The 20,226-nt window shown below is 32.1% G+C and overlaps 2 protein-coding genes and 1 long non-coding RNA gene across 3 annotated transcripts in view; 2 read left to right on the forward strand and 1 right to left on the reverse strand.

Moving 5' to 3' along the window:
- The window catches only part of LOC100178679 (SLIT-ROBO Rho GTPase-activating protein 1-like), a 32,795-nt gene extending 17,433 nt beyond the window's left edge, over window positions 1-15,362 (forward strand). Inside the window, 14 exon segments of the mRNA XM_026838382.1 lie at window positions 191-224; window positions 1,458-1,581; window positions 5,064-5,168; window positions 5,574-5,742; window positions 6,086-6,191; window positions 6,642-6,774; window positions 7,482-7,662; window positions 8,199-8,385; window positions 9,000-9,119; window positions 9,642-9,766; window positions 10,209-10,405; window positions 11,805-11,858; window positions 13,468-13,588; window positions 14,366-15,362. Of these exon segments, the coding sequence (XP_026694183.1) occupies window positions 191-224; window positions 1,458-1,581; window positions 5,064-5,168; window positions 5,574-5,742; window positions 6,086-6,191; window positions 6,642-6,774; window positions 7,482-7,662; window positions 8,199-8,385; window positions 9,000-9,119; window positions 9,642-9,766; window positions 10,209-10,405; window positions 11,805-11,858; window positions 13,468-13,588; window positions 14,366-14,751 (2,042 nt within the window). The 3' untranslated portion in view covers window positions 14,752-15,362.
- A 411-nt stretch (window positions 15,363-15,773) lies between these two features.
- Window positions 15,774-18,315, reverse strand: LOC100177880 (trafficking protein particle complex subunit 3-like). The gene is made up of 5 exons (XM_002121943.4): window positions 18,160-18,315; window positions 17,757-17,854; window positions 17,242-17,341; window positions 16,736-16,918; window positions 15,774-16,176 (listed from the first exon to the last, which is right to left on the reverse strand). The coding sequence occupies exons 1-5, from the start codon at window positions 18,199-18,201 to the stop codon at window positions 16,057-16,059; spliced, it is 543 nt and encodes a 180-aa protein (XP_002121979.1). The 5' UTR covers window positions 18,202-18,315; the 3' UTR covers window positions 15,774-16,056.
- A 462-nt stretch (window positions 18,316-18,777) lies between these two features.
- On the forward strand, window positions 18,778-20,130 carry LOC100176254. Its single transcript, XR_717610.3, has 3 exons — window positions 18,778-19,531; window positions 19,685-19,716; window positions 19,949-20,130. It is a non-coding gene; the product is annotated as an uncharacterized LOC100176254 (long non-coding RNA).
- Window positions 20,131-20,226: the final 96 nt, after the last annotated feature.

Raw genomic sequence — 20,226 nt, forward strand, 5'->3', positions numbered from 1 at the left:
CTATTTATTTGTATACCAAAAGTATTTTATCAAAACATTTTTGTTTATTTTTAGTTTTTAGGTTTATATTTTATACACCAAAAGTGTTTTATTAAAACATTTTTGTCGATTCTTTTTTTTGCCTTATATTTTGTTTAAAAAAGTTTAATTATAATTTTAAAGTAAATTTTTTGTTTGTTTTTTTCTACAGAAATCCCTATAGCTGAAACTAGCACATTTACAAGGTATGTGACTTCTTATTGGTTATGTTTATTGTTTATTATGTTATTTATATCAGAGTTGGCATTTTTTATTGTACTTGATGTAGATATATTTCAAATTGTCCTATTTATTTTTCAATAACAACAAAAACACCCAACTCTGAAAATATCAATTTACAGATAGTTATCTATATTATGTATAGTAGGGTGGGGGAAGATGGGACACCTTTCATTTTATTTTCTTGTCCCATTTGGTAGTAAACAAAGAACATTCAAAGAATTATAAAAACCGTATTTTCAAGACTCCCATAGACCGTTATTAATTGTTTAAAACACAATCAGGATATTTGGATAATATGTGCTTAAGATGTCCCATCTTACCCCACAATACCTGTCCCATCTTACCCCACATATAATAAGAACAAACAAGGAAATTTTTAAAAATAGAAGTTTTCCCCAATTTTATTTTCCCTTTAAAAAACGATCAATTTGCGCTAGATAAAGAAAATTTTTCTACACAGAATATGAATTTAATTTTATTTGACGTATAATATAATCACCTAGTAATTTTTTCTTTGTTTGTTTTTTTAAATTATTTATAAATTCAATTCTAATGCAATCTGTTCTATAAATTATTCTATAACACTCATATATGTCTAATAAAATAGCAAATTTTAGTTTATATTTAGATTAGTTTTGTATAGGTTGTATTTAGTTGCATAGGCGCCAAACATGGGGTGTCACGAGTTTAAATTTCCCCTTAAATTTAATAATTAAATAGGTTTGGAAACAGGGGTGACGTTATATGTCTTAGCACTCCATTTTTAACCTACTGTTATCTATTTATATAAAAATAAGCCAAAGTATTTTGCATTCACCATATTAATCAATGAAGTTTCTTATGTAGGACTACTATGAGTGTAACTGTATTTTGACAATGTGCCCCTGAAATTTTACTAAAAATATTCCGAAAATTTTATGCCTTTTTTTAAAAAACGACAAAATTCATATTATATCGGAAATTTCATTTTTTTTTCGATTTTCAAGTTTGGTGTCTATTCATTTTTTTTTCGGTTTTAAAGTTTGGTGTCTTTCCAAGTTTGGTGCCTATGTTTAATATTGTTTTTATTTTATAAAATTATCAACCGTATGCATTTTGTCTCACTGTATGTCTATGTATTGTTGAATGCTAACACAATATTAGTTGTAACCTGTATTTGCATTGTACTAACTGCATGTTATATTCCACGGGTGTAGTAAATCTGGTCCACCAACTGTACTTCGTAAGCCCAAAAAAAAGTTTATTCGTCGCAAGAGAGCTAAACACTCACAAGTCAACATAGCATGCCACTTTAGCACCGACCTGCAAGCTTATTTAAAGGTATATTAATCAAAAACATAAAAAAATTGCTTAAAACAACGAAATTTTTTATAAAAAAAACTTTAAAAAAATTTATAAAAAAATTCTGATATTTTTTAAAGGAAGTCAAAATGATTTATAAAAAAAAAGGTTTCTACAAAAATAATTTATTTAAAAAAAGGTTTCATTTTTTAAAGGAAAAAACTGTTTTTAAGGTTTTTCTTACAAAAAGGTATTTTGGGGGAATTTTGGATTTTTTTACAAAATCACAAACCAACAGAATTGCAAGCAAAAGTGATGTTCGGCTCAAAAATGTTGTGTGCACACATACATAACTGTACATGCAACCTACATATAGGGATGCACATTACAGAATAATTAGGTATTCTAGGATATCCTAGAATACTTTATTTCGAATCTAGAATTCCGTATCTAGAATTTCGAATCTTTTTATATTTATAGATTCTATCATAGTAGCCTTGTTGGATCATGAGCTGTAAAATGATCAAAAATTGTACTATTGGGTAGTTTTTGCGTCATGAAACGTATAGCAAGCTATGAAAAGAAATATAATAAATTTCAAAAATTGTTTATATACTTTATGAGATGAGGTGTGATGACGTCATTAAACAGAATACCGAATCCCTTAATTAGATTTGAATACAAAAGGATTCGAATCTCATGGATTCGAAATTCTGTAATGTGCATCCTTACCTACATATAGGCTAGAGTAGAATAATTTTTACTTCTTTACAGCCCACTGTATAAAGTAGCAGGTGATACAGAATCAACAATAACTGTATAACGAAATTAACATTTGTTTTGAAAAATGTTTAAAAAAAGTTTTAAATAAATGTTCAAAATATATTCAAAAATGTGATGTGCCTCAAGCATTAGAGCTTGGTGTGAATCTAAAAAGTAACATCACTGGTATTGCTTAAAAACAAGAATGAAACCTGTTGTTGTGTATTTCTAATGCATTCATTCAGTTGAACTGGTCTAATGAATATTTTATGAAGCCAAGGTTTTTAAACTGTCTACATCAAGGGTGACTGTCTGTTTCATCTGCACAGCTGGATTACCATGTAAAATGCAATGACTATCATGCAGAATTAAAAAAATTGTGCCTTTTTAACTTTAATATTCGAAAAAAACATATCAGAAACCATAAGACTTACAATTTAAAGTTGTTTTTATTAGTTTTAGTATGTGTAAAATGCAATGACTGTCCTACAGAAAAAAAAGTGCCTTTTAAACTTCAATATTCAAAAAAACATATCAGAAACCATAAGACTTACAATTTAAAGTTGTTTTTATTAGTTTTAGTATGTGTAAAATGCAATGACTAGCCTACAAAAAATTAGAGCCTTTTTAACTTCAATATTCAAAAACCATATCAAAAACAATAATGCTTACAAATTATATTTTTTAGTGTTTTTATGAGTAAAGTGCATGGACTGTTCTACAGAAAAAATAAGGCTTTTTAAACCTAAAAAAAATTAGGGCCTTTTTAAATATTCAAAAAACAAAAAGACAATTTAAAATCAAACAACGTTTTTATATCGTTTATAATGTACTGTACAATGTACCTATATATTAATTAACCTTTCTTAATTTAAAATAAAATGAAATGGGTAGTGTTCCGCTTAAATGTTAAACTTTAAAAGTACTAAAAAAATTTTAAAGCCACATACTTTTTGTGTGAAAATTTTCATAAAAAAGTCTTCAAAATATAATTTTTCAAAATTGTAAAATATTTTCATTTTTGTCCTTAATGTTGCTTTGCGTTTGAAGTCAATTTTGTTTTGTAGATTTCAAATTTTAAATGTTATTAAGTGAAAGCACTTAATATTGACAAACCGCATACTTACTTTATTAAAGTACTAAACTTTATTAAAGTACTTTCTAAAATTTCAAAATTGACAAAAATATAAATTTTGTTTTATGGAAATGGGAATAGAAAGTTTATGGAAATGGGAATAGAAAGACCTAAAACTTTATTAAAGTACTTTCCAAAATTTCAAAATTGACAAAAATATAAATTTTGTTTTATGGAAATGGGAATAGAAAGTTTTATTAAAATAAACTCTAAAATATAAAAATTGATGTTTAACCATTTAAAATTTAAACCAGCAGAATTTCAGCTTTGGGGCTATTTTAGTTAGGGTTCAAAACTGTAGGCTTAATTTGTGTGGCTTAAAAATATGGCCTTAAAACTGGTATATAAATAATACCTTTTATTTGGTTAAAAACTGTAGGCTTTATTTTGTGGCCTTGAAAATGTGGCTTTAAAACTTAATATTTAAATATAACCATTTGTTTAATAAAAAACTGTAGGCTTTATTTTGTGGCCTTAAAAACGCGGCTTTAAAACTTCATGTTTATATATAACCGTTTATTTGTTTGTAAATGTCTTTAAAATTAACCCACTCTTCATAACCATTCAGTGTTGTATAGTTGAATGTAACATGTGTAGATGTTGATGCATGCATCTAACAGTTTGTCCTATAACGGTGTTACGGACATCACTTTTAAATTTATTTTATTGTTAAAAGGCCACGTCGGTCTCTGAGAAAACTACAGGTAAGACGCATGGTTGGTGAATGTGAACTAACCATGAAAAATTGTGTTTTTATTGTGTTTTGGGCTGATAAAAGCTCATTAGGCTTATTTGTAAGGTTTTTTGGGGTGTAGGACCTCGCCTATATAGAAGACTATGTGTTTTATTGGGGTAACGGGCATGAGATGTGAATTAACCATAAAAAAAATTGTTTTTAAAGTGTTTTGAACTGGTAAAAGCCCATTATGCTTATTTGTAGGGTCTTTTGGGTTCTGCTGTAGGACCTAACCTATAAACAACACTATTAGCCTGTTCACATGGGAAAAAAAGAAGGCATATCGCTTTTTTTTTTGAAAAAGTGGCAAATATTTGCTGAGTCACTTTTTAAAAAGGCACAATTTTGGACCAAGCCGCGAGGTGGTCCAGACGATAAAAGTCTCGTAAAAAAAGACATTTCATAGCGTGCAAATTAAAACTAATCTTCACTATTTGAAGACAAAAATAAAAATTTGTGTTAAGTGTATTAATAATATAGATTTTCTATCTCAAGTTTGTTTTTAAGGCATTTTGCTGCAAATTTTCTTCTCTTGGTTTTTTGAATTATATAATCTTGGCGACTGTATTAAAAGAGATAAAAAAAAAATAAAATTTACATTTTCTTACCTCAAATTTTGTTGTTTTTGAAACATTTTGGTGCTCATTCCCTTCTCTTCGTTGTTTTATTTAATATAATTTTAGCTACTGTATTCGAAGAAAGTAAAAATTTTAAAGTTACGTTTATGTCGTAATACTCATTTTCTCCTCAAAAAATTTTGTTGTTTTTAAAACATTTTTCTGCTAATTCTCTTTATTTTTAAATCTATACAATCTTCGCGACTGTATTCGGAGAATTTTTTTAATAAAGTTACATTTCTATAGTAGTTTAAACTTAACCATAACACAGGAATCTGGTCGATCCATTCCGCTCGTAGTTGAAAGTTGTATTCGTATTTTGAACTTGTATGGGTTACATCATCAAGGCATATTCCGTGTCCCTGGTTCCCATCAGGTCGGTATTTTGTGTGATATTTTTTACTTAATGTTTTTTTTTTAATGTTGTTTTTACTTATGTACTTTGCTTTTACTTGCATTATATATTATACTGTTTTTTATTTGTCATATTTTTATGTACTGTGGAGCAGTTTATATCATATTTTTTGATTAGTTATACATAACATTAATTTTTTTTATTTTTTGGTTCCATTTAGCCATTGAAAAAGAACAAAAAAAGAGAATATAGAATTGTCAAAAATGCGAATCTCTATAATAAAGAAAAACAGCAATACGTAATAAAAAATGTCAAAATTCACAAAAACAGTAAATGACAAAAACAAAGATTTAGAAGAAGTCAAAAACTAATAAAAAAAACATTAAAAAAAATACCAAAAATTAACCAAAAACCAATTCCCCTCAGGAAATAACGGAAATGAAGCGACTTTTTGAGGCTGGTGAAGACCCAGTCAGTGAAAGAGAGGATGAAGTAGATATCAACTCAGTTGCAGGATTGCTTAAACTTTACTTCCGACAACTGGATGAGAAACTTTTTCCGAGATATATTTTTGATGATATTGTTCAGTGTGCACGTGAGTATTTATGTGAAATTCATAAAAAAGTTTTAAAAAAATCACGTGAAAATTATTCACGATATGTTAACTATATGAACTATATAACAAATCTTCTATATTAAGATTTTTCATGTTAATTTCGGATTACAATTTTTTATATGTGTTGTGATTATATTGTAAGAACCACATTTCATTTTGTAAAACTTGATTTAGTTTTTTAAATGTTTTTTCAAATGATTATTTCACAAGATTTTTTTAAATGTTTTTTTTTAAAAGATTTTTTTCACATGATATTTCCATGATTTTTTTACATGTTTTTTACAAGATTTTTTCACATGAACAATTCACGTGATCCTTCCAGATATATCGGACATGGAAGATCGTGTTGTGAAAATCAGGAAGATTATTCTCAACATCCCTGAGTCCGTGCTCATCGTGATGAGATATCTCTTCGCGTTTCTTAACCAGTGAGTCTTATGTGTTTGATTGATTAAATTTTTTTAACTTTAAATTAAACTTTATTTTCTGTTTCACACATCTTGTGCCCGCTTACTAGTTACCACATATGTAACTTGCTTTATCCTTGTGTATCTGGAAAACGACAGTCATTATAACACAAGCATTCTGTTTCATACACCCCGTGCCTGCTTTTGAGCTACCATGTGTGCAACTTGTTTATCCTCATGTAGCCGGAAAACAGCAGTTGTTATAACAATGGTGTTCTGTTTCATATACCTCGTGTCCTCTTATGAATTACAACATAATAACTTTGTAGGTTATGTGATTTTAATTATGTTGCTCGACAATGAGCATCAGGTTTATCAATGCACTATGTGTGTCTGGTGTATAAGAAGACACCCATATTACAACTCGACAGTGAGCACAAGGTATACCAAACTAACACGCTGCATGAACAGTTTATCGCAGAACAGCGACGAAAACATGATGGACGCATACAACATAGCTGTCTGCTTTGGTCCCACTCTGTTACCAGTACCAGATAACTATGACCAAGTCACTTGCCAAGCTAATGTTAATGAAATCATAAAGGTTAGTATATTTTTATATAAAATTTGGTAGTGTAAAATATACCCTTTTGAACATATAGTAGGTGGGGGAAGATGGGACACCTTTAGCACGTAATATACAAATATCCTGATCTTTTTTAAGTTTTAACAATTAACAACGGTCTATGGGAGTCGTGAGGATACGGTTTTTATAATTCTTTAAATGTTCTTCGTTTACTACCAAATGGTACAATAAATTAAAATGAAAATGTGTCCCATCTTCCCCTACCCTACTATATATATGTATATAATGCAATATTCGCTGCCAAAACTTTTTTTTATTTCTAATTTAAATTTTTTCAGCTTCCCCCTTTGCTTGTACAAAACCTGGTCCCCATTTGTTGCCATAGATATAATTCCAACAGTTAGTACTGTAGTAAAATATACCTTTTTGAACACACTAAAATAAGAGCAATATATTAGGCTGTTTTCAAATTCAACTAATGGTGTATCAAAGAAATATATTTCGGCAGGACGCTTACTAAGTTAAATAATATTAGAAAAATATATATTACTTTTTACTTTTTTTTAAATAATATTTTTTTTTTTTTGAAGAACTATTTCTTTTTTAAAAAATTGTTGTTTTTTTATTTTTTTTATAAAAATAATGACATTTTTTTGGGGGGCAAGCAACTACCTCTGTGTTCACCAATAAATATAAACCACTTTAAACCAGTTTTTACTTACTAGACGATAGTAGTAAACCATGAAGCTATCTTCCCTGATAAAATGGATGGACCGGAATATGAAAAGGTCATGACCTCTGACGAGTTTGCCCCCGACGACCCCGGTGATACCATGGCAACTGAAGTCGACCAATCAGCTGCCGATCATCACAGCGCTTCAGCACACTCTAGTGTCAGCGATGACGGTACAATTTTATTATTATATTGCGTTCAATGTTCTTTGATTGCTACCAAATGGGATGAAAAAAATAGCACAAAAAGGTGTCCCGTCTTTCCCCACCCTACTCTAAGAGAGTGCTGTACTACCACACACATAAAAATAGAAAGAAACGATGTCCCATTTTTACCCTGCCCAACTAAAATGACACTTTATATTGAATTTAACTTACTTTATTCTCGCGTGGCCGGAAAACGAAAGTCGTTATCACACGGGTTTAACACCTTGTGCCAGCTTACGAGTTACCATGTATGTTACTTTGTGGGTGATTATTTTTTTTTATTTATTTTATTTTTAATGTATGTATAGCTGATAATTTGGACAACCCATTAGTGACCACTGGGTTGGAGCAATTGCCATTAAGTGTCTTGCCCAAGGACACATGCGCCCACAGTGGTAGCAGCAACGAGCCTTGAACCCATTACCTATGGGTTACAGGCAGGGCGCGCTAACCGATATGCCACATGTTAACACATACAAATATAATGCAAATTTTTCTCACAGAATCTGAGCAGTTTTTGGAAGCGATGGCAAAGTATGATTATAAAGGTCGTTCAGATCGTGAGTTGTCTTTCTTAAAAGGTGATTGCGTCACTTTGTACCATCGTGCGTCTGATGACTGGTGGGAAGGAAGTTTTAAAGGAAAAGATGGTCTTGTACCCCATGCTTATATCGTTGTACAAGAGTATATGTAAGTTTTGTATGCCATGTGTATTACAGTGTAGTTATGTATGGTACACCTACAAAGTAACATACTTGGTAACTCATAGGCTGGCACAAGGTGTGTGAAACAGAACACCAGTGTTATAACGACTGTCGTTTTTCGGCAATGCGAGGATAAAGTAAGTTACATTGATTCATTCATATATTAAATATGGGTATGTGTCCTTGGGCAAGACACTTAATGGCAATTGCTCCAACCCAGTGGTCACTAATGGGTTGTCCAAATTGTGCCGTTCATAAAAAATAATCACCCACAAAGTTACATACATGGTAACTCGTAAGCTGGCATAAGGTGTATGAAACAGAACACCTGTGTTATAACAACTGTCATTGCCTGCCATGCAAGAATAAATAAGTTACATTTATAATATTACATTAATGTACTTCTAATATACAATTGTGTCTATACTATAAAAAATAATAATCACCCACAAAGTAACATACTTGGTAACTCATAAACTGGCACGAGGTGTATGAACACACATGTTATAACCACCGTCATTTTCCAGCCACGTAAGGATAAAGTAAGTTACATTCATAAAACATAAATATGGTATATCTAATATACATTTTATAACACAGAGATGGTATATCTGACGTATTATCAAGTTGCAATGAATCAGAAGTGAGTCTCGATAGTGGTGGAACCCCTCAATCACCTGCGCACAAAAGCTCACAATTTTTTAACCCATCAAATAACAGGTAATTTATAAAACTGGATAAAATAATGAATCGTTATACTTGGGTGGGGTAAGATGGGACACCTTTAGCACATAATATCCAAATATCCTAATCACATTTTAAACAATTAACAATGGTAGTCGTGAGGATAAGGTTTTATAATTCTTTGAATGTTCTTTGTTTACTCTCAACTGGGACGAGAAAATAGAATGAAAAGTCGTTCCATTTTCCCCACCCTACTATATTTTGTAAGTCTAAATCTTGTATTATTGTCTCACAATATAGTAGTTGGGTGCAAAATTGCTAACTTGCAGAAAGTATTGAATTATTGGAGTAAAGGTGGCTGTACACAGTATCCAGAATTCGTCCGTTTTGTCTGTTTTCTCCGTTGTAAAGTGTTGGTATGTTATAAATGTGAATATTTTTATTATTATTATAATACAATATAATATTGTCTTGGATTTAGGCAAAAGTTGGCTCATTACCCCAACACCCAAAATAAAAATTTAAAAAATGAGAATAAGAAAATGTGTTTTTTTTCAGGAGAATGAGCAGTGAAACATCTCGTCCAGCTGACCAATCACGTTTGCCGATGAAAACGAAGTCGTTGGACCGTTGCAACAACGCACAAGAATACATTCGACAACAAAAAGCCAAAGCTAAAATAGGTACGTTGTTCTTGCTGCCATAACAGGGGTGCATTAAAAACACCAGTTTTGAAGCTCAAGGTTGCTACTAAATATGCAGTTAGGCACTAAACAGACATTGCTCCAACCCAGTGGTCACTAATGGATTTCCAAACTATCAATAATACAGTTTGGTAATTTCTCGTCTGGTAGAAAACCATAGTTGTTACAACATGGGTGTCTGTTTCATACACCTCGTGCCTGCCTACAAAATACCAAGTATGTAACTTTGTGGGTGACTTTTTTCTGTATGGTTGACAATTGTATATGGCTAATAATTTGGACAGCCCATTAGTGACCACTGCGTTAAAGCAATTGTCGTTAAGTGTCTTCGCAAAGACAAATACACGCACAATAGTAGCAGCGACGAGCCTTGAACCTGTAAACGGTGGCATTTTCAGCTAAAACAAAAACTTAACACCAGGCTTGGTACCTACAATTGAATCACCTGGCAAAGTTCAACGGTCCGGCAGCATGAGGTATGAAAAACCTCCGCCCGCTGAGCTTGATCAACAACCCAGTGTTGCCGAAAATGATCCCGCAAGCCTCAGTGTTGCCGACAGAATTGAGCGTTTTCGTAAAAGCACAAGCTCAACAAAAATTGATCCAGATGCGTTACAAGTTAGTTTGTTTTTCATTAAATATTCTACATATATTTTACACTTTTTTTATTAAAAACTCTGGCCTGAATCTTAAGTCCATAGCATGCCTCAGTAGAACCTCACCTATATAGAACAGAATAATAAGCCAACTCTGACCAATATCTCAAATCTCATGACGTGCCAATCATACCATACTGTAGGACCTCACCCATATAGAATATATTACACTAAAGGTTTTTGAACTTTAAGACACCCCTTGGCTTTACGTACAAAACCTACACCCTACCTTTTGCCCAAAAAACATGTGTTTAGCCATAGCTCATAGGACAGTTTATCATTTATATATAAATGATATACAATTCCAGTTTGAAAATCATGTTTTAAACATATGTGTTCTATTTTTATCGTTATGTTTTCTGAAATTTTACAGTATGTTTAAAAGGTATTTACTGCTATGTTAAAGAAAGTAACAAAAAATACACTTTATTTTTAAGATGCACATTTAGCCTCTAAAACCAATTGTCTTTTTTCATTTTTCTAAAACACCCAACTAAGAACTATGTATTGTACCATAGCAAATAGAATTTGTCTATTTATAGGCTGTTATTTAATTCAAAAAGTTTCCCTAAAGATACTTTTACAAATTAGCTGTCCTGTTTTCATGCTATTCCATTTTATAAATGTTACTATTATCTAAAACTGCTGAGCTAACCCTCGAAATTCACTGTGGCATTTTTCAAAATGCCTCCAATACTTCACCACAGAGCATATGTAAAGTAATCGGTGGCATTTGCCACGGACATTATTTTTATGTGCCAGAGTTAAATTTCGAGGGTTATGTAATATAATACTTAGTGCATGATCTAATACAGTAGGATTAATATTAATAAGGTATTAATATAACTAATGTAAGCTTTGTAAACATTGGTGGCTCACTTATTGTTGTGGTGCATGGTATAATGAACATGCGTTGTTATGAATGCTTTATGTAATGTGTGAAAATGAATTAAAAAAATGTATATTTTTAGAACAAAAAGAAATACATATGTTTTTAATACAAAAAATAGGTATAGTATGGTGGGGTAAGATGGACACCATTAGCGCATAATATCCAAATATCCTGATTGTGTTTTAAACAATTAACAACAGTCTATGGGAGTCATTAGGATACGGTTTTAAATTCCTTTGAATGCTCGTTTACTACCAAATGAAAGGGGAAAATAGAGTGAAAAGGTGTCCCATCTTCCCCCACCCTACTATATATTTAAATAAAAACAAAAAAATACATATTTTTTTAAAATAGGGGCTATTAAAAGCATTTTTTTCTGGCTTTTTTTCGATTTTTTTTTCTGTATCATTATAACTGGCATTGAAAGGTAAAACTTGTCTACACCTGTGTTATATACTGTTGTTTACAGAGGCGTCCCTACGGCAGCATACCATGTATTGTGCTTTATGAGGGCCAACGCAAAGTAAGATACATCACCAGTGTTATGTCTGGCTTTTCAAAATCATAATTTTTTCATTTGTTTTCTGTAACTCATCTGAAATTTTTTTCAATTCGCAAAACAAAATCATATTTTAATTTTTAGCGTGGATTTGTACAGTACTTCCATAATTATTTGTTCTATTTGGGAAAAGTTTTTAACTTTTCCCCCGAATAAGCAAAAAAATTGTATTTTTTTAAGAATTTAAAAAAAAATGTTTAAAATATAATGTGTGAAATTGTAATTACTAAAACCTAAAAAATCCTGGTCTACATTTTAAATATATATACAAGACAAAAAGTCACCCACAAACTTATATATGTGGTAACCAAGTAGGCACATGGTGTATGAAACAGAACACTTGTGTTAGAACTTAAATTGACTCACCACCAAGAATAAATGTGATATTCAGTCAAAACGCTGCTCTAATAGATAAAATGGAATGGGCCAAACTGTGGCCAAATTCCTAGGGCCCAAACGGTCTTTGGTAAAATAACATACAAACAGATAAATGAAAATTAAACAAGACAAATAATTAGGGAAGTACTGTAACGTTACAAGTGAAATTACAACCAAAATTTGCACACACACAAAATCAAACCAAAATGCACGTTTTCAACTACATTCTGAATCCACATGGTTTTATTTAGAGTAATAGGCCAACTCTGGCCTAAATCCCAGGTCCTCAAAACAGAATGAATTATAAATACCAAAAGCCCTTGGTGTACCACACCATTGAACCTGGGAGGTTTGCCAAAATTTGCCTAAAACTTCAAAAATTACAAATTCAGTGAAAAAAACGCCCAAAAAACATTATAATCAAGAAAAATTATTTTTTTTAATGTTTTACATTGCATGAATTAATTCGCAATCATATAAACGGAATTTAGTTCATTTTTCTTGAAAGACGCCAGCAAAATTAGGTATTGTTTACTGGGGTTTTGATTCTAATTTAATTGAAAGTCTATATATACTGTTAGGGTGTTTATATAAGTTTTTTTTGCCAATTTTTTTGCTAAAAACATTTTGCCAATTTATTTTTCGCATCCACACTTGTGTTTATTTTTATTTTCTTGTTCTGTAGTCTTAGTTTTGCATGCTTTAGGTAAAAAATAACAATTATATTTTCATTGTGTTAATATCGGCATCAATAATTTGCATGTTTCTGCATGTAAGTGTTCTAATGGTGTCAAAAAATTCAAAAGCCAGAAATGCACAAAAAAAATTACAAAAACTAGTGCTTCTCAACCTTGTCCCAACCGAATTTTGTTGATAAATTAATAGAAAAGCATTGCCGACCCAATTTTTAAAACCATATTTCACAAAAATTTTTGTAAGCATACAATATCAAGATATTACTTATAAAATAATAGTAAAGAGGCTTTGTGAATCACTATAGTAGTAGTCGCAATCAAAGCAAATATTTTTGAACCACTGGGTAAAAAAACAACATAACCGCATTTAAAAATACATACCTATTTTTGGCTATTGAATTATAGGTCTTGAAATTTATAACTGCCTAAAAATAAAGCTACCAAATCACACATATATTAATTTCTGTAATTTCCGCTTACAAGTTCTTGAATAATTACAGCAAGATATTGATGAGACAATGAGACAAGCAATGGACCAGCTGCAAACATTGGACATGCATGGTCCACAGTCTNATAAAGCAACTCCAGATGTGGGATTAGACACACTGGAGAACAGAATAGGTGAGATCCGACTTGCCCAAGCCAGTTTAACCAGTTCCAGCTGGTTAAAACAAGAGTTATCAAGTATATGAGTACTAAAAAATTAAAAAAAACTTTAAACTAGTTCCAACTGGTTAAAACCAGAATTACCAAGTATAAGGTTACTGGTAAACTTAAAACTAGTTCCAACTGGTTAAAACCAGAATTGCCAAGCATAGGAGTACTGGAAAACTAAAAACTAGTTTCAGCTGGTTAAAACCAGAATTTCAAAGCATTTGGATCCTGCGAAACTGAATTGCCTAAATTGTGCAGTTTAGTATACATGTGACACACTTTTTAATCAATATCATTATTAATTCGCACATAATTCTGCAAAATTTGATAATTTGCATGTGGAATATGTTAACAGCTGCGGACACATGGGGAAATGGTCTATTTAAAAAAAAGAATTTGTATTGCAAGCAGTACAACTAAATTTTAAAACGCAAATTTTAAAACAAAAATTTTCCTACAAATAATTTTGAATATGTCCCCAGCTGTTAATATAACATATACATTTTTTTTATTAGCATAAAAAACTTATGACCACTAACATGAAGTAGTCAACATTTAAAATTGTGATTGCCAGGTTGTTGCTACCATTGTGGACAAAAAATAATCACCTACGAAGTAATATACTTAGTAACTTGTAAGCTGGCACGAGGTGTATGAAACACAACACCTGTGTTATAATGACTGTTGTTTTCGGGCCACGCGAGGATAAGGAAGTTTCATGTATTTAACATATTTGATTGACAGGCCAGCGCAGTGAATCAACAACTGAATCACGGAGTAGTACACTCTCTTCCACGGACAGCAGACGTAGCGAGAAACAGACAACGCCGTCGCCGCAGTCAAGTGGAAATTGGAAAAGCCACATGAAAAGTACCTCAGTTGGTGCATATGACGCAAAAAAATCATTTATCGGAAAGCATTCGAAAAATAATAACAATAATAATGGAAATTCTCATTACCAAGTACCAACACATCGTTATCAAGGCATGGCTGCCATGGCTGGTCGCGATTTTAGTACATCTGCCCCTGCACCCCCCCGAGCAAATGCATTTGAACCCATACGTTCAGGCATGCCTTTCCAACAGAAAAATCAACCCTTGAAACAAAGCGTGAGGAAAACTGCTTTGTAATTCAATAGTTCCTTGCCTATTGTTGCCCCCACCGCAATATGTATATATACATACATATGTAGAATTATTTCATACATTATGAACTTAAAGTTAATATAGTATAACCTCAAGTCTGGTAGGTTGTTTTTCGAGTTCAAAATCATGAATTACCACTATGTGTTGGTACCCCAAATGCTACGAGTACGAACACTACATATACATACACCGTGTTTTAATGTGATCCCTTTTTATCTGGTGTACTTACGTGTAAATAACATTGCGAAAAAAGGGTCGAGCTAAAACATTATCCTATTTTAAAAGGCAAGACGTTTTTATCCTTTATTTTACGCAGGGTAAAAAGTGACTGTTTCGTAACTACATAATCATGTCCTAATTCATGTTTTTGTTTTTCTGTTGCACTTCAGCCAAAAAGCGCTGTCAGTTTATAATTTCCAAAACAATTGCGTGGTACACACGTCACAAACGCTTCATCTTGAAATTTACGCTACATTTGCGATTCTGCTGCCTGTTATCAAGGCTATTGCAGCCTGCTATGAACTCAGTGTTGTAACGTGGATGCACTTTCCGTGTTAACTTGTAATGGACGAGAATAGAGAAGTTAAAATTGATTATTTTTCGTGTTCTAGTTATAAAATTTAGTGTTAATTTTTAGGCTTCTGTTTTCAGGTTTTGATGGCCGCATTTTTTTTATGAGCAAATTGTTAAATATGTTGCCATATTTTGACAGTGAGCATGAGGTTTATAAAGTTGTGTACATTTATAGCTGCAGACTTAGCTTGGCAGGTCAACTCTAGTATAATGGTACTGTATTAATCAGGAAACATTACAACCAGTAAGTGGGTGTTTGTCTAACTATCACTGACTACTATAGATTTATAAAGATGCCTATATGTACAGTAATAATAGTGTTACTTTCTTTTTCATTATTTTGTATTCGTCAATTCCTATATATTTAAATCACAGGCCCCGTCAGCTTTATAAGTTTACAGACAGAAAACCTTTCTAAAATCATACACAAAATATTTCATATTATGTCATTTTTATTGCACAAAACTAAAATATGTTCAAAACTAAAACAAGAACAACTAAGCCTTTAAATCTTTCAGCAGTAAAATATAATTACTGAAATGTATATCTTCTTTAATCTCTAATTTAAGATGGTAAATTAAAGGCATACAAGGGCCTTATGCTTTAGGCCTGAGTTGGCCATTATGGTTCTTGGTGCATTTAGGGCATATACTTTAGGCCTTTTGGTTAGTATGTCTTAATATTGAAAGTTGAAACAGTTTCAAAACAGTTTAATTTTCAGTCTTCCCCAGCAGGCAAGGCATCGGTTAATTTCTTGATAAATTTTACTCTTAATTCAGTTGTTGCATCTCCTTTCAAAGCATCTTTTACAAACCAAGTTTCAACCTCTAATTGGAGCTGAAAATACAGAAAGAAAAGAATTTATAAGGCGTGGACTCCGTAGAGTTAAAGTAAGTGAAATATTGGTTCAATTCTATAGTAATATACAGTACTTAACCAAAATTAGCTAGGATAATGGGCCGACTTTGCCTTAAATCCAGGTCCCATGTCATGCCTCACTGTAGGATCTTACCCATATAGAATATAATACCAGAGGTATAGTAAAATGCAATATAGGTTTAATTCTAAGGTAATTAACCAAAATTGGTTAGGGTAATGGGCCAACTCTAGCTTAAATACCAGATCCCATGACATGTCTCACTGTAGGAGCTCCCCAATAGAGAATATAATACTGACATTTTCATTTGTATGTAAACTTAAACAAACTAAAACAGTGTCACAGGCAAAGCTGACTGCAGTAGGTAAATTTTGCTAAAATTTGTAAGTTCTTTATGCCTTGTCATTTCCCCTCCTTTTTAAAGGGTTATTTAAAAGTTATGTGGCATTGACTTATACCCATACCTTCTCTAAAATCCATATGCAAAAACATTAAAAAAATAAATTTCCATACTCTTACCATTTCAAGAGCCCCTCTAATAGCACCACACAGTACATTAGCATAGTTTAAATCACTATGTCGTTCTGGTAGCTCCACAAATTCAGCCAGTGGATTGTTTTCCAGTATAAGTGAAAACTCATCATTTGCTAAGGACCAGTTTGTCACAACAGGAGTTATGTTTAAATACATTTTGAATGCAACCTGTAACAGTAAAGAAGAGTAACTTAGTAAACTGGACTTATTCTCGTGTGGCTGAAAAATGGCAAGTATTATAACACGGGTGTTCTGTTTCGTGTACCCCATGACAGCTTACAAGTTACCATGTATGTTTTTGTGAGTGACTTTTTTCTTTTTTTATGTATGGCTTTTAATTAGTGACTACTGAGTTGGAGCAATTGCCGTTAAGTGTCTTGCTCAAAGACACATTCGCCCACAATGATAGCAGCGACAAGCCTTGAACCCATAATCTGTCTTAATGGCGTGCAACATCATAGGAGGTAATTTTTTTACAAAATAAGTCTCACCTTAGCAATAACATCTGCAGTTTCTCGTAAATCTTGACATTTTCCCAAATTTGATCTTGCCATAAAATCCTCCACAAGTCTGACACCTATGTTGTAACCCCTGCAAACAAGATTCGAAAGTTTATTCAATGAAACCCTATGTTGAAAACACATTTCGATTTAAAGCCAGCAGAAAGAGTTAACTAGTTCTATTTTATATGAAGGTGGGAGAAGACAGGACACAGTTAGCACATATAATAATGAAATATCCTGGTTTTTGTGGAAAATTTTTAAAACAATTTTATTTAGGCTCATGTTTGTAATGATTATCACAGGTTTTCCTAAATTAAAAAAAAAACAATTAATTTTGCCATTGTGAAATTTACATCCATATTGGTAGTGGGTGAATTTTAAGATAAAAAAACTAAATTTTGGGCACTTGGTACCATAATTTCAATCTGGCTGTCAAAATGCCAGCATGTATATAAGTTTTAAAATAAACTAGTATCCATTTTGCCTGCCTATTTCACACTTACATTTTATCAAGTTGTTTATTTACTTCTTCATCTTTTTCATAATCTTTAATCAATTGTGAAACCAGAGCTCCATATGTAAGCGTAAAAAGCTCTCCAACCTTAAAAAAATATATAACTGACGAATTTTTCATTAAAATAAGGTATTTTTTAAAATAAACATGTAAATTTATCGTTTTTTACCAGCATTTTGTTTTTGACAGTATATTTTGCCTGTGCGGCAAATTTAGCTAATTATTAGCCCCTAATAACACGTGTACGGTAGGTATTACGATATTACTTGTGTGAATTATAACTGTAATGTGTTGCAAATTAGACCCTATGTTTTTAAAACGTGTCTTTTTAACTTTAATTAACGTAAACAAAAAGTTACAATACTCGACACTTTGAATGCATTTAAACTTACTAGTTTTTTGTTTTCAAATGCACGACCGGTAGTTTTCGACATTGCATCAGTTAAAATAATGGTGTGGTCTTAAATTAAATCTAAATATTTGTAAACAAATAGCTTAATTTAGCTACGAAATTGGTATTGCATTGCATGTGATATACCAAAATATTTCCCGAGATACAGTTTGCTAGCCGTCAAGCCCTTTCGGTATTTCTTGTGTTTAGTATCAGAGGGGCCCGCAACTCTAATACGTTGCCGTTATGGCGATGTTCTCAGAATATATTTTTTTCTATCTGCACTGTCCGTGTCCGGTGCGATTAGTGTTTATAGTAAGATATATAGTACTGTGGGGAAAGATGGGGCACCTTTGCACGTAATATCTAAATATTCTGATCTCGTTTTAAAGAATTGCCAACGGTCTATTGGAATCGTGAGGACATGGTTTTATAATTCTTTGAAGGTTCTTTGCTTACTACCCAATGGGATGAGAAAAAAAGAATGAAAACGCGGCGTCCTATCTACCCCAACCCTACTATAGGCAAAGAGATTAAAACCATCTCTTTGCCATGGTTTTAATCTCTTTGCTATAGGTATCTCGTATGCAAACCAATTTTACACAAAACTCCGAGGAAAGGAGTTTTATGTTTTAAAATAATTTTAACAGTCATCTGAACCGAAGGAACAGAGCGTTAATCTGGAAACATACGGTCAGAACGTGATATAAGAACGGGAGAAATAGGAAGATGCGTTGCACCGCGCGTCCGGATAAACGAAAAGTGATTTTGCAACATCTGTAATAGGCTCTGTATAATACGCGTACGTGGTTCAGATTTGATAGGAGTTGTATTTTGTACGGTTGGCGTAACTTTTAGAAACTTAGCAGAAGTTTTTGGCGGTTTTATGTTGTAATTTTTAGGACGCTGCTCTTCTTAACTTATACGTAAATTGGTTAAGATAATTATTTTATTTTTTTATTTAAGAAGTAGCAGGTTAACGTGTAGCATATGTGCAAACTTTGTTTGCTCTTTTTATTTGACATAAAACATCAAATTAACCAATAGGCCTATAACAATTAGAATAGGAATGATAATACAGGGTAAGCAATGAAACGATATTCGTGGAACACGCTATAGCGCTAAATACACTATAGTATATGCTACTATATTTTAATGTTTAAACCAAGTTTGGACAATTTTATATTAACATTTTTATCAGAAACAATAAAGATGGCCAAAATTTCATTGATTTTATTGCTTGTTGTTGTCTTAATGCATTGTGCAAGTGCTGATCCATACTGGGGAAACACAAATACTCATATTCGTCGGAGAGTCGTCACTCCAACACCAGCACCTACTCCAGCGCCCACAACTCGACGCAGACGCCGCCGGTAACAGTCTAAATTGTCCCACGGCCTATACTAGAGATATCTGACTGTCAAGCACTTTTAAAACATTTTAACGAAGCAAGTTTAAAATATGAGCTTTAATACAACTATTTATAGCTATATAACTTTATAACTGTATTTTTGTTCTTCTTATAGATGGGGATGGAATAATGTTGAAGCTTCGGAAGGTAAGCAACCTATACTGGTTATACAAACTACTTTTTTTATAGTTTTACAGAAATGATTTGTAGTGCCATGGGCTAAGATAAGATGACGTTAGAACCTATATCCCATATTTTCTGATCGTTTTTTAAAAATCATGTGCCATCTTACCCCATCCTATTGTATTGTGTTTAAACGGTCATTTGTTCCGCGCTGGTTGTGATATGTGGAAAACTAGATGTTTGGTGTTATTTTCAGAAACCGACCAGGTACAAGAACTTGAAGATATTCTGAACGAAGAATAATTTGTTGTTTTATTGACCAATTTAAAGTTATTTATGCGGATTGACTGTTCGAGGAAAAAGTTTTCTGTTTATTGTTTGATCGGAACGTGCGGGAAAAAAGCAATTTAATAAAAGGCCAAAATTACGGAAATACAAATTTGTATCTTTTTTATTTCACAGCAGAGATATATAGGTCAGTTAATTTACCTGGCTCAGCACAATGAAAGCGTTCCCTTTTGAAAAATGAAAAAA

Source organism: Ciona intestinalis, unplaced genomic scaffold, assembly GCF_000224145.3.
Source record: "Ciona intestinalis unplaced genomic scaffold, KH HT000075.2, whole genome shotgun sequence".
Classification (NCBI taxonomy): domain Eukaryota; kingdom Metazoa; phylum Chordata; class Ascidiacea; order Phlebobranchia; family Cionidae; genus Ciona; species Ciona intestinalis.

What these genes read in the sequence shown, in the direction of transcription:
- LOC100177880 (XM_002121943.4), bottom strand. Translation starts at nt 18,201, where the DNA reads ATGTCGAAAACTACCGGTCGTGCATTTGAAAACAAAAAACTA. An exon ending in CATTTGAAAACAAAAAACTA is followed by an intron (nt 17,855 to 18,159) that starts GTAAGTTTAAAT and finishes TATTTTTTTAAG; the next exon opens with GTTGGAGAGCTTTTTACGCT. An exon ending in AATAAACAACTTGATAAAAT is followed by an intron (nt 17,342 to 17,756) that starts GTAAGTGTGAAA and finishes TCTTGTTTGCAG; the next exon opens with GGGTTACAACATAGGTGTCA.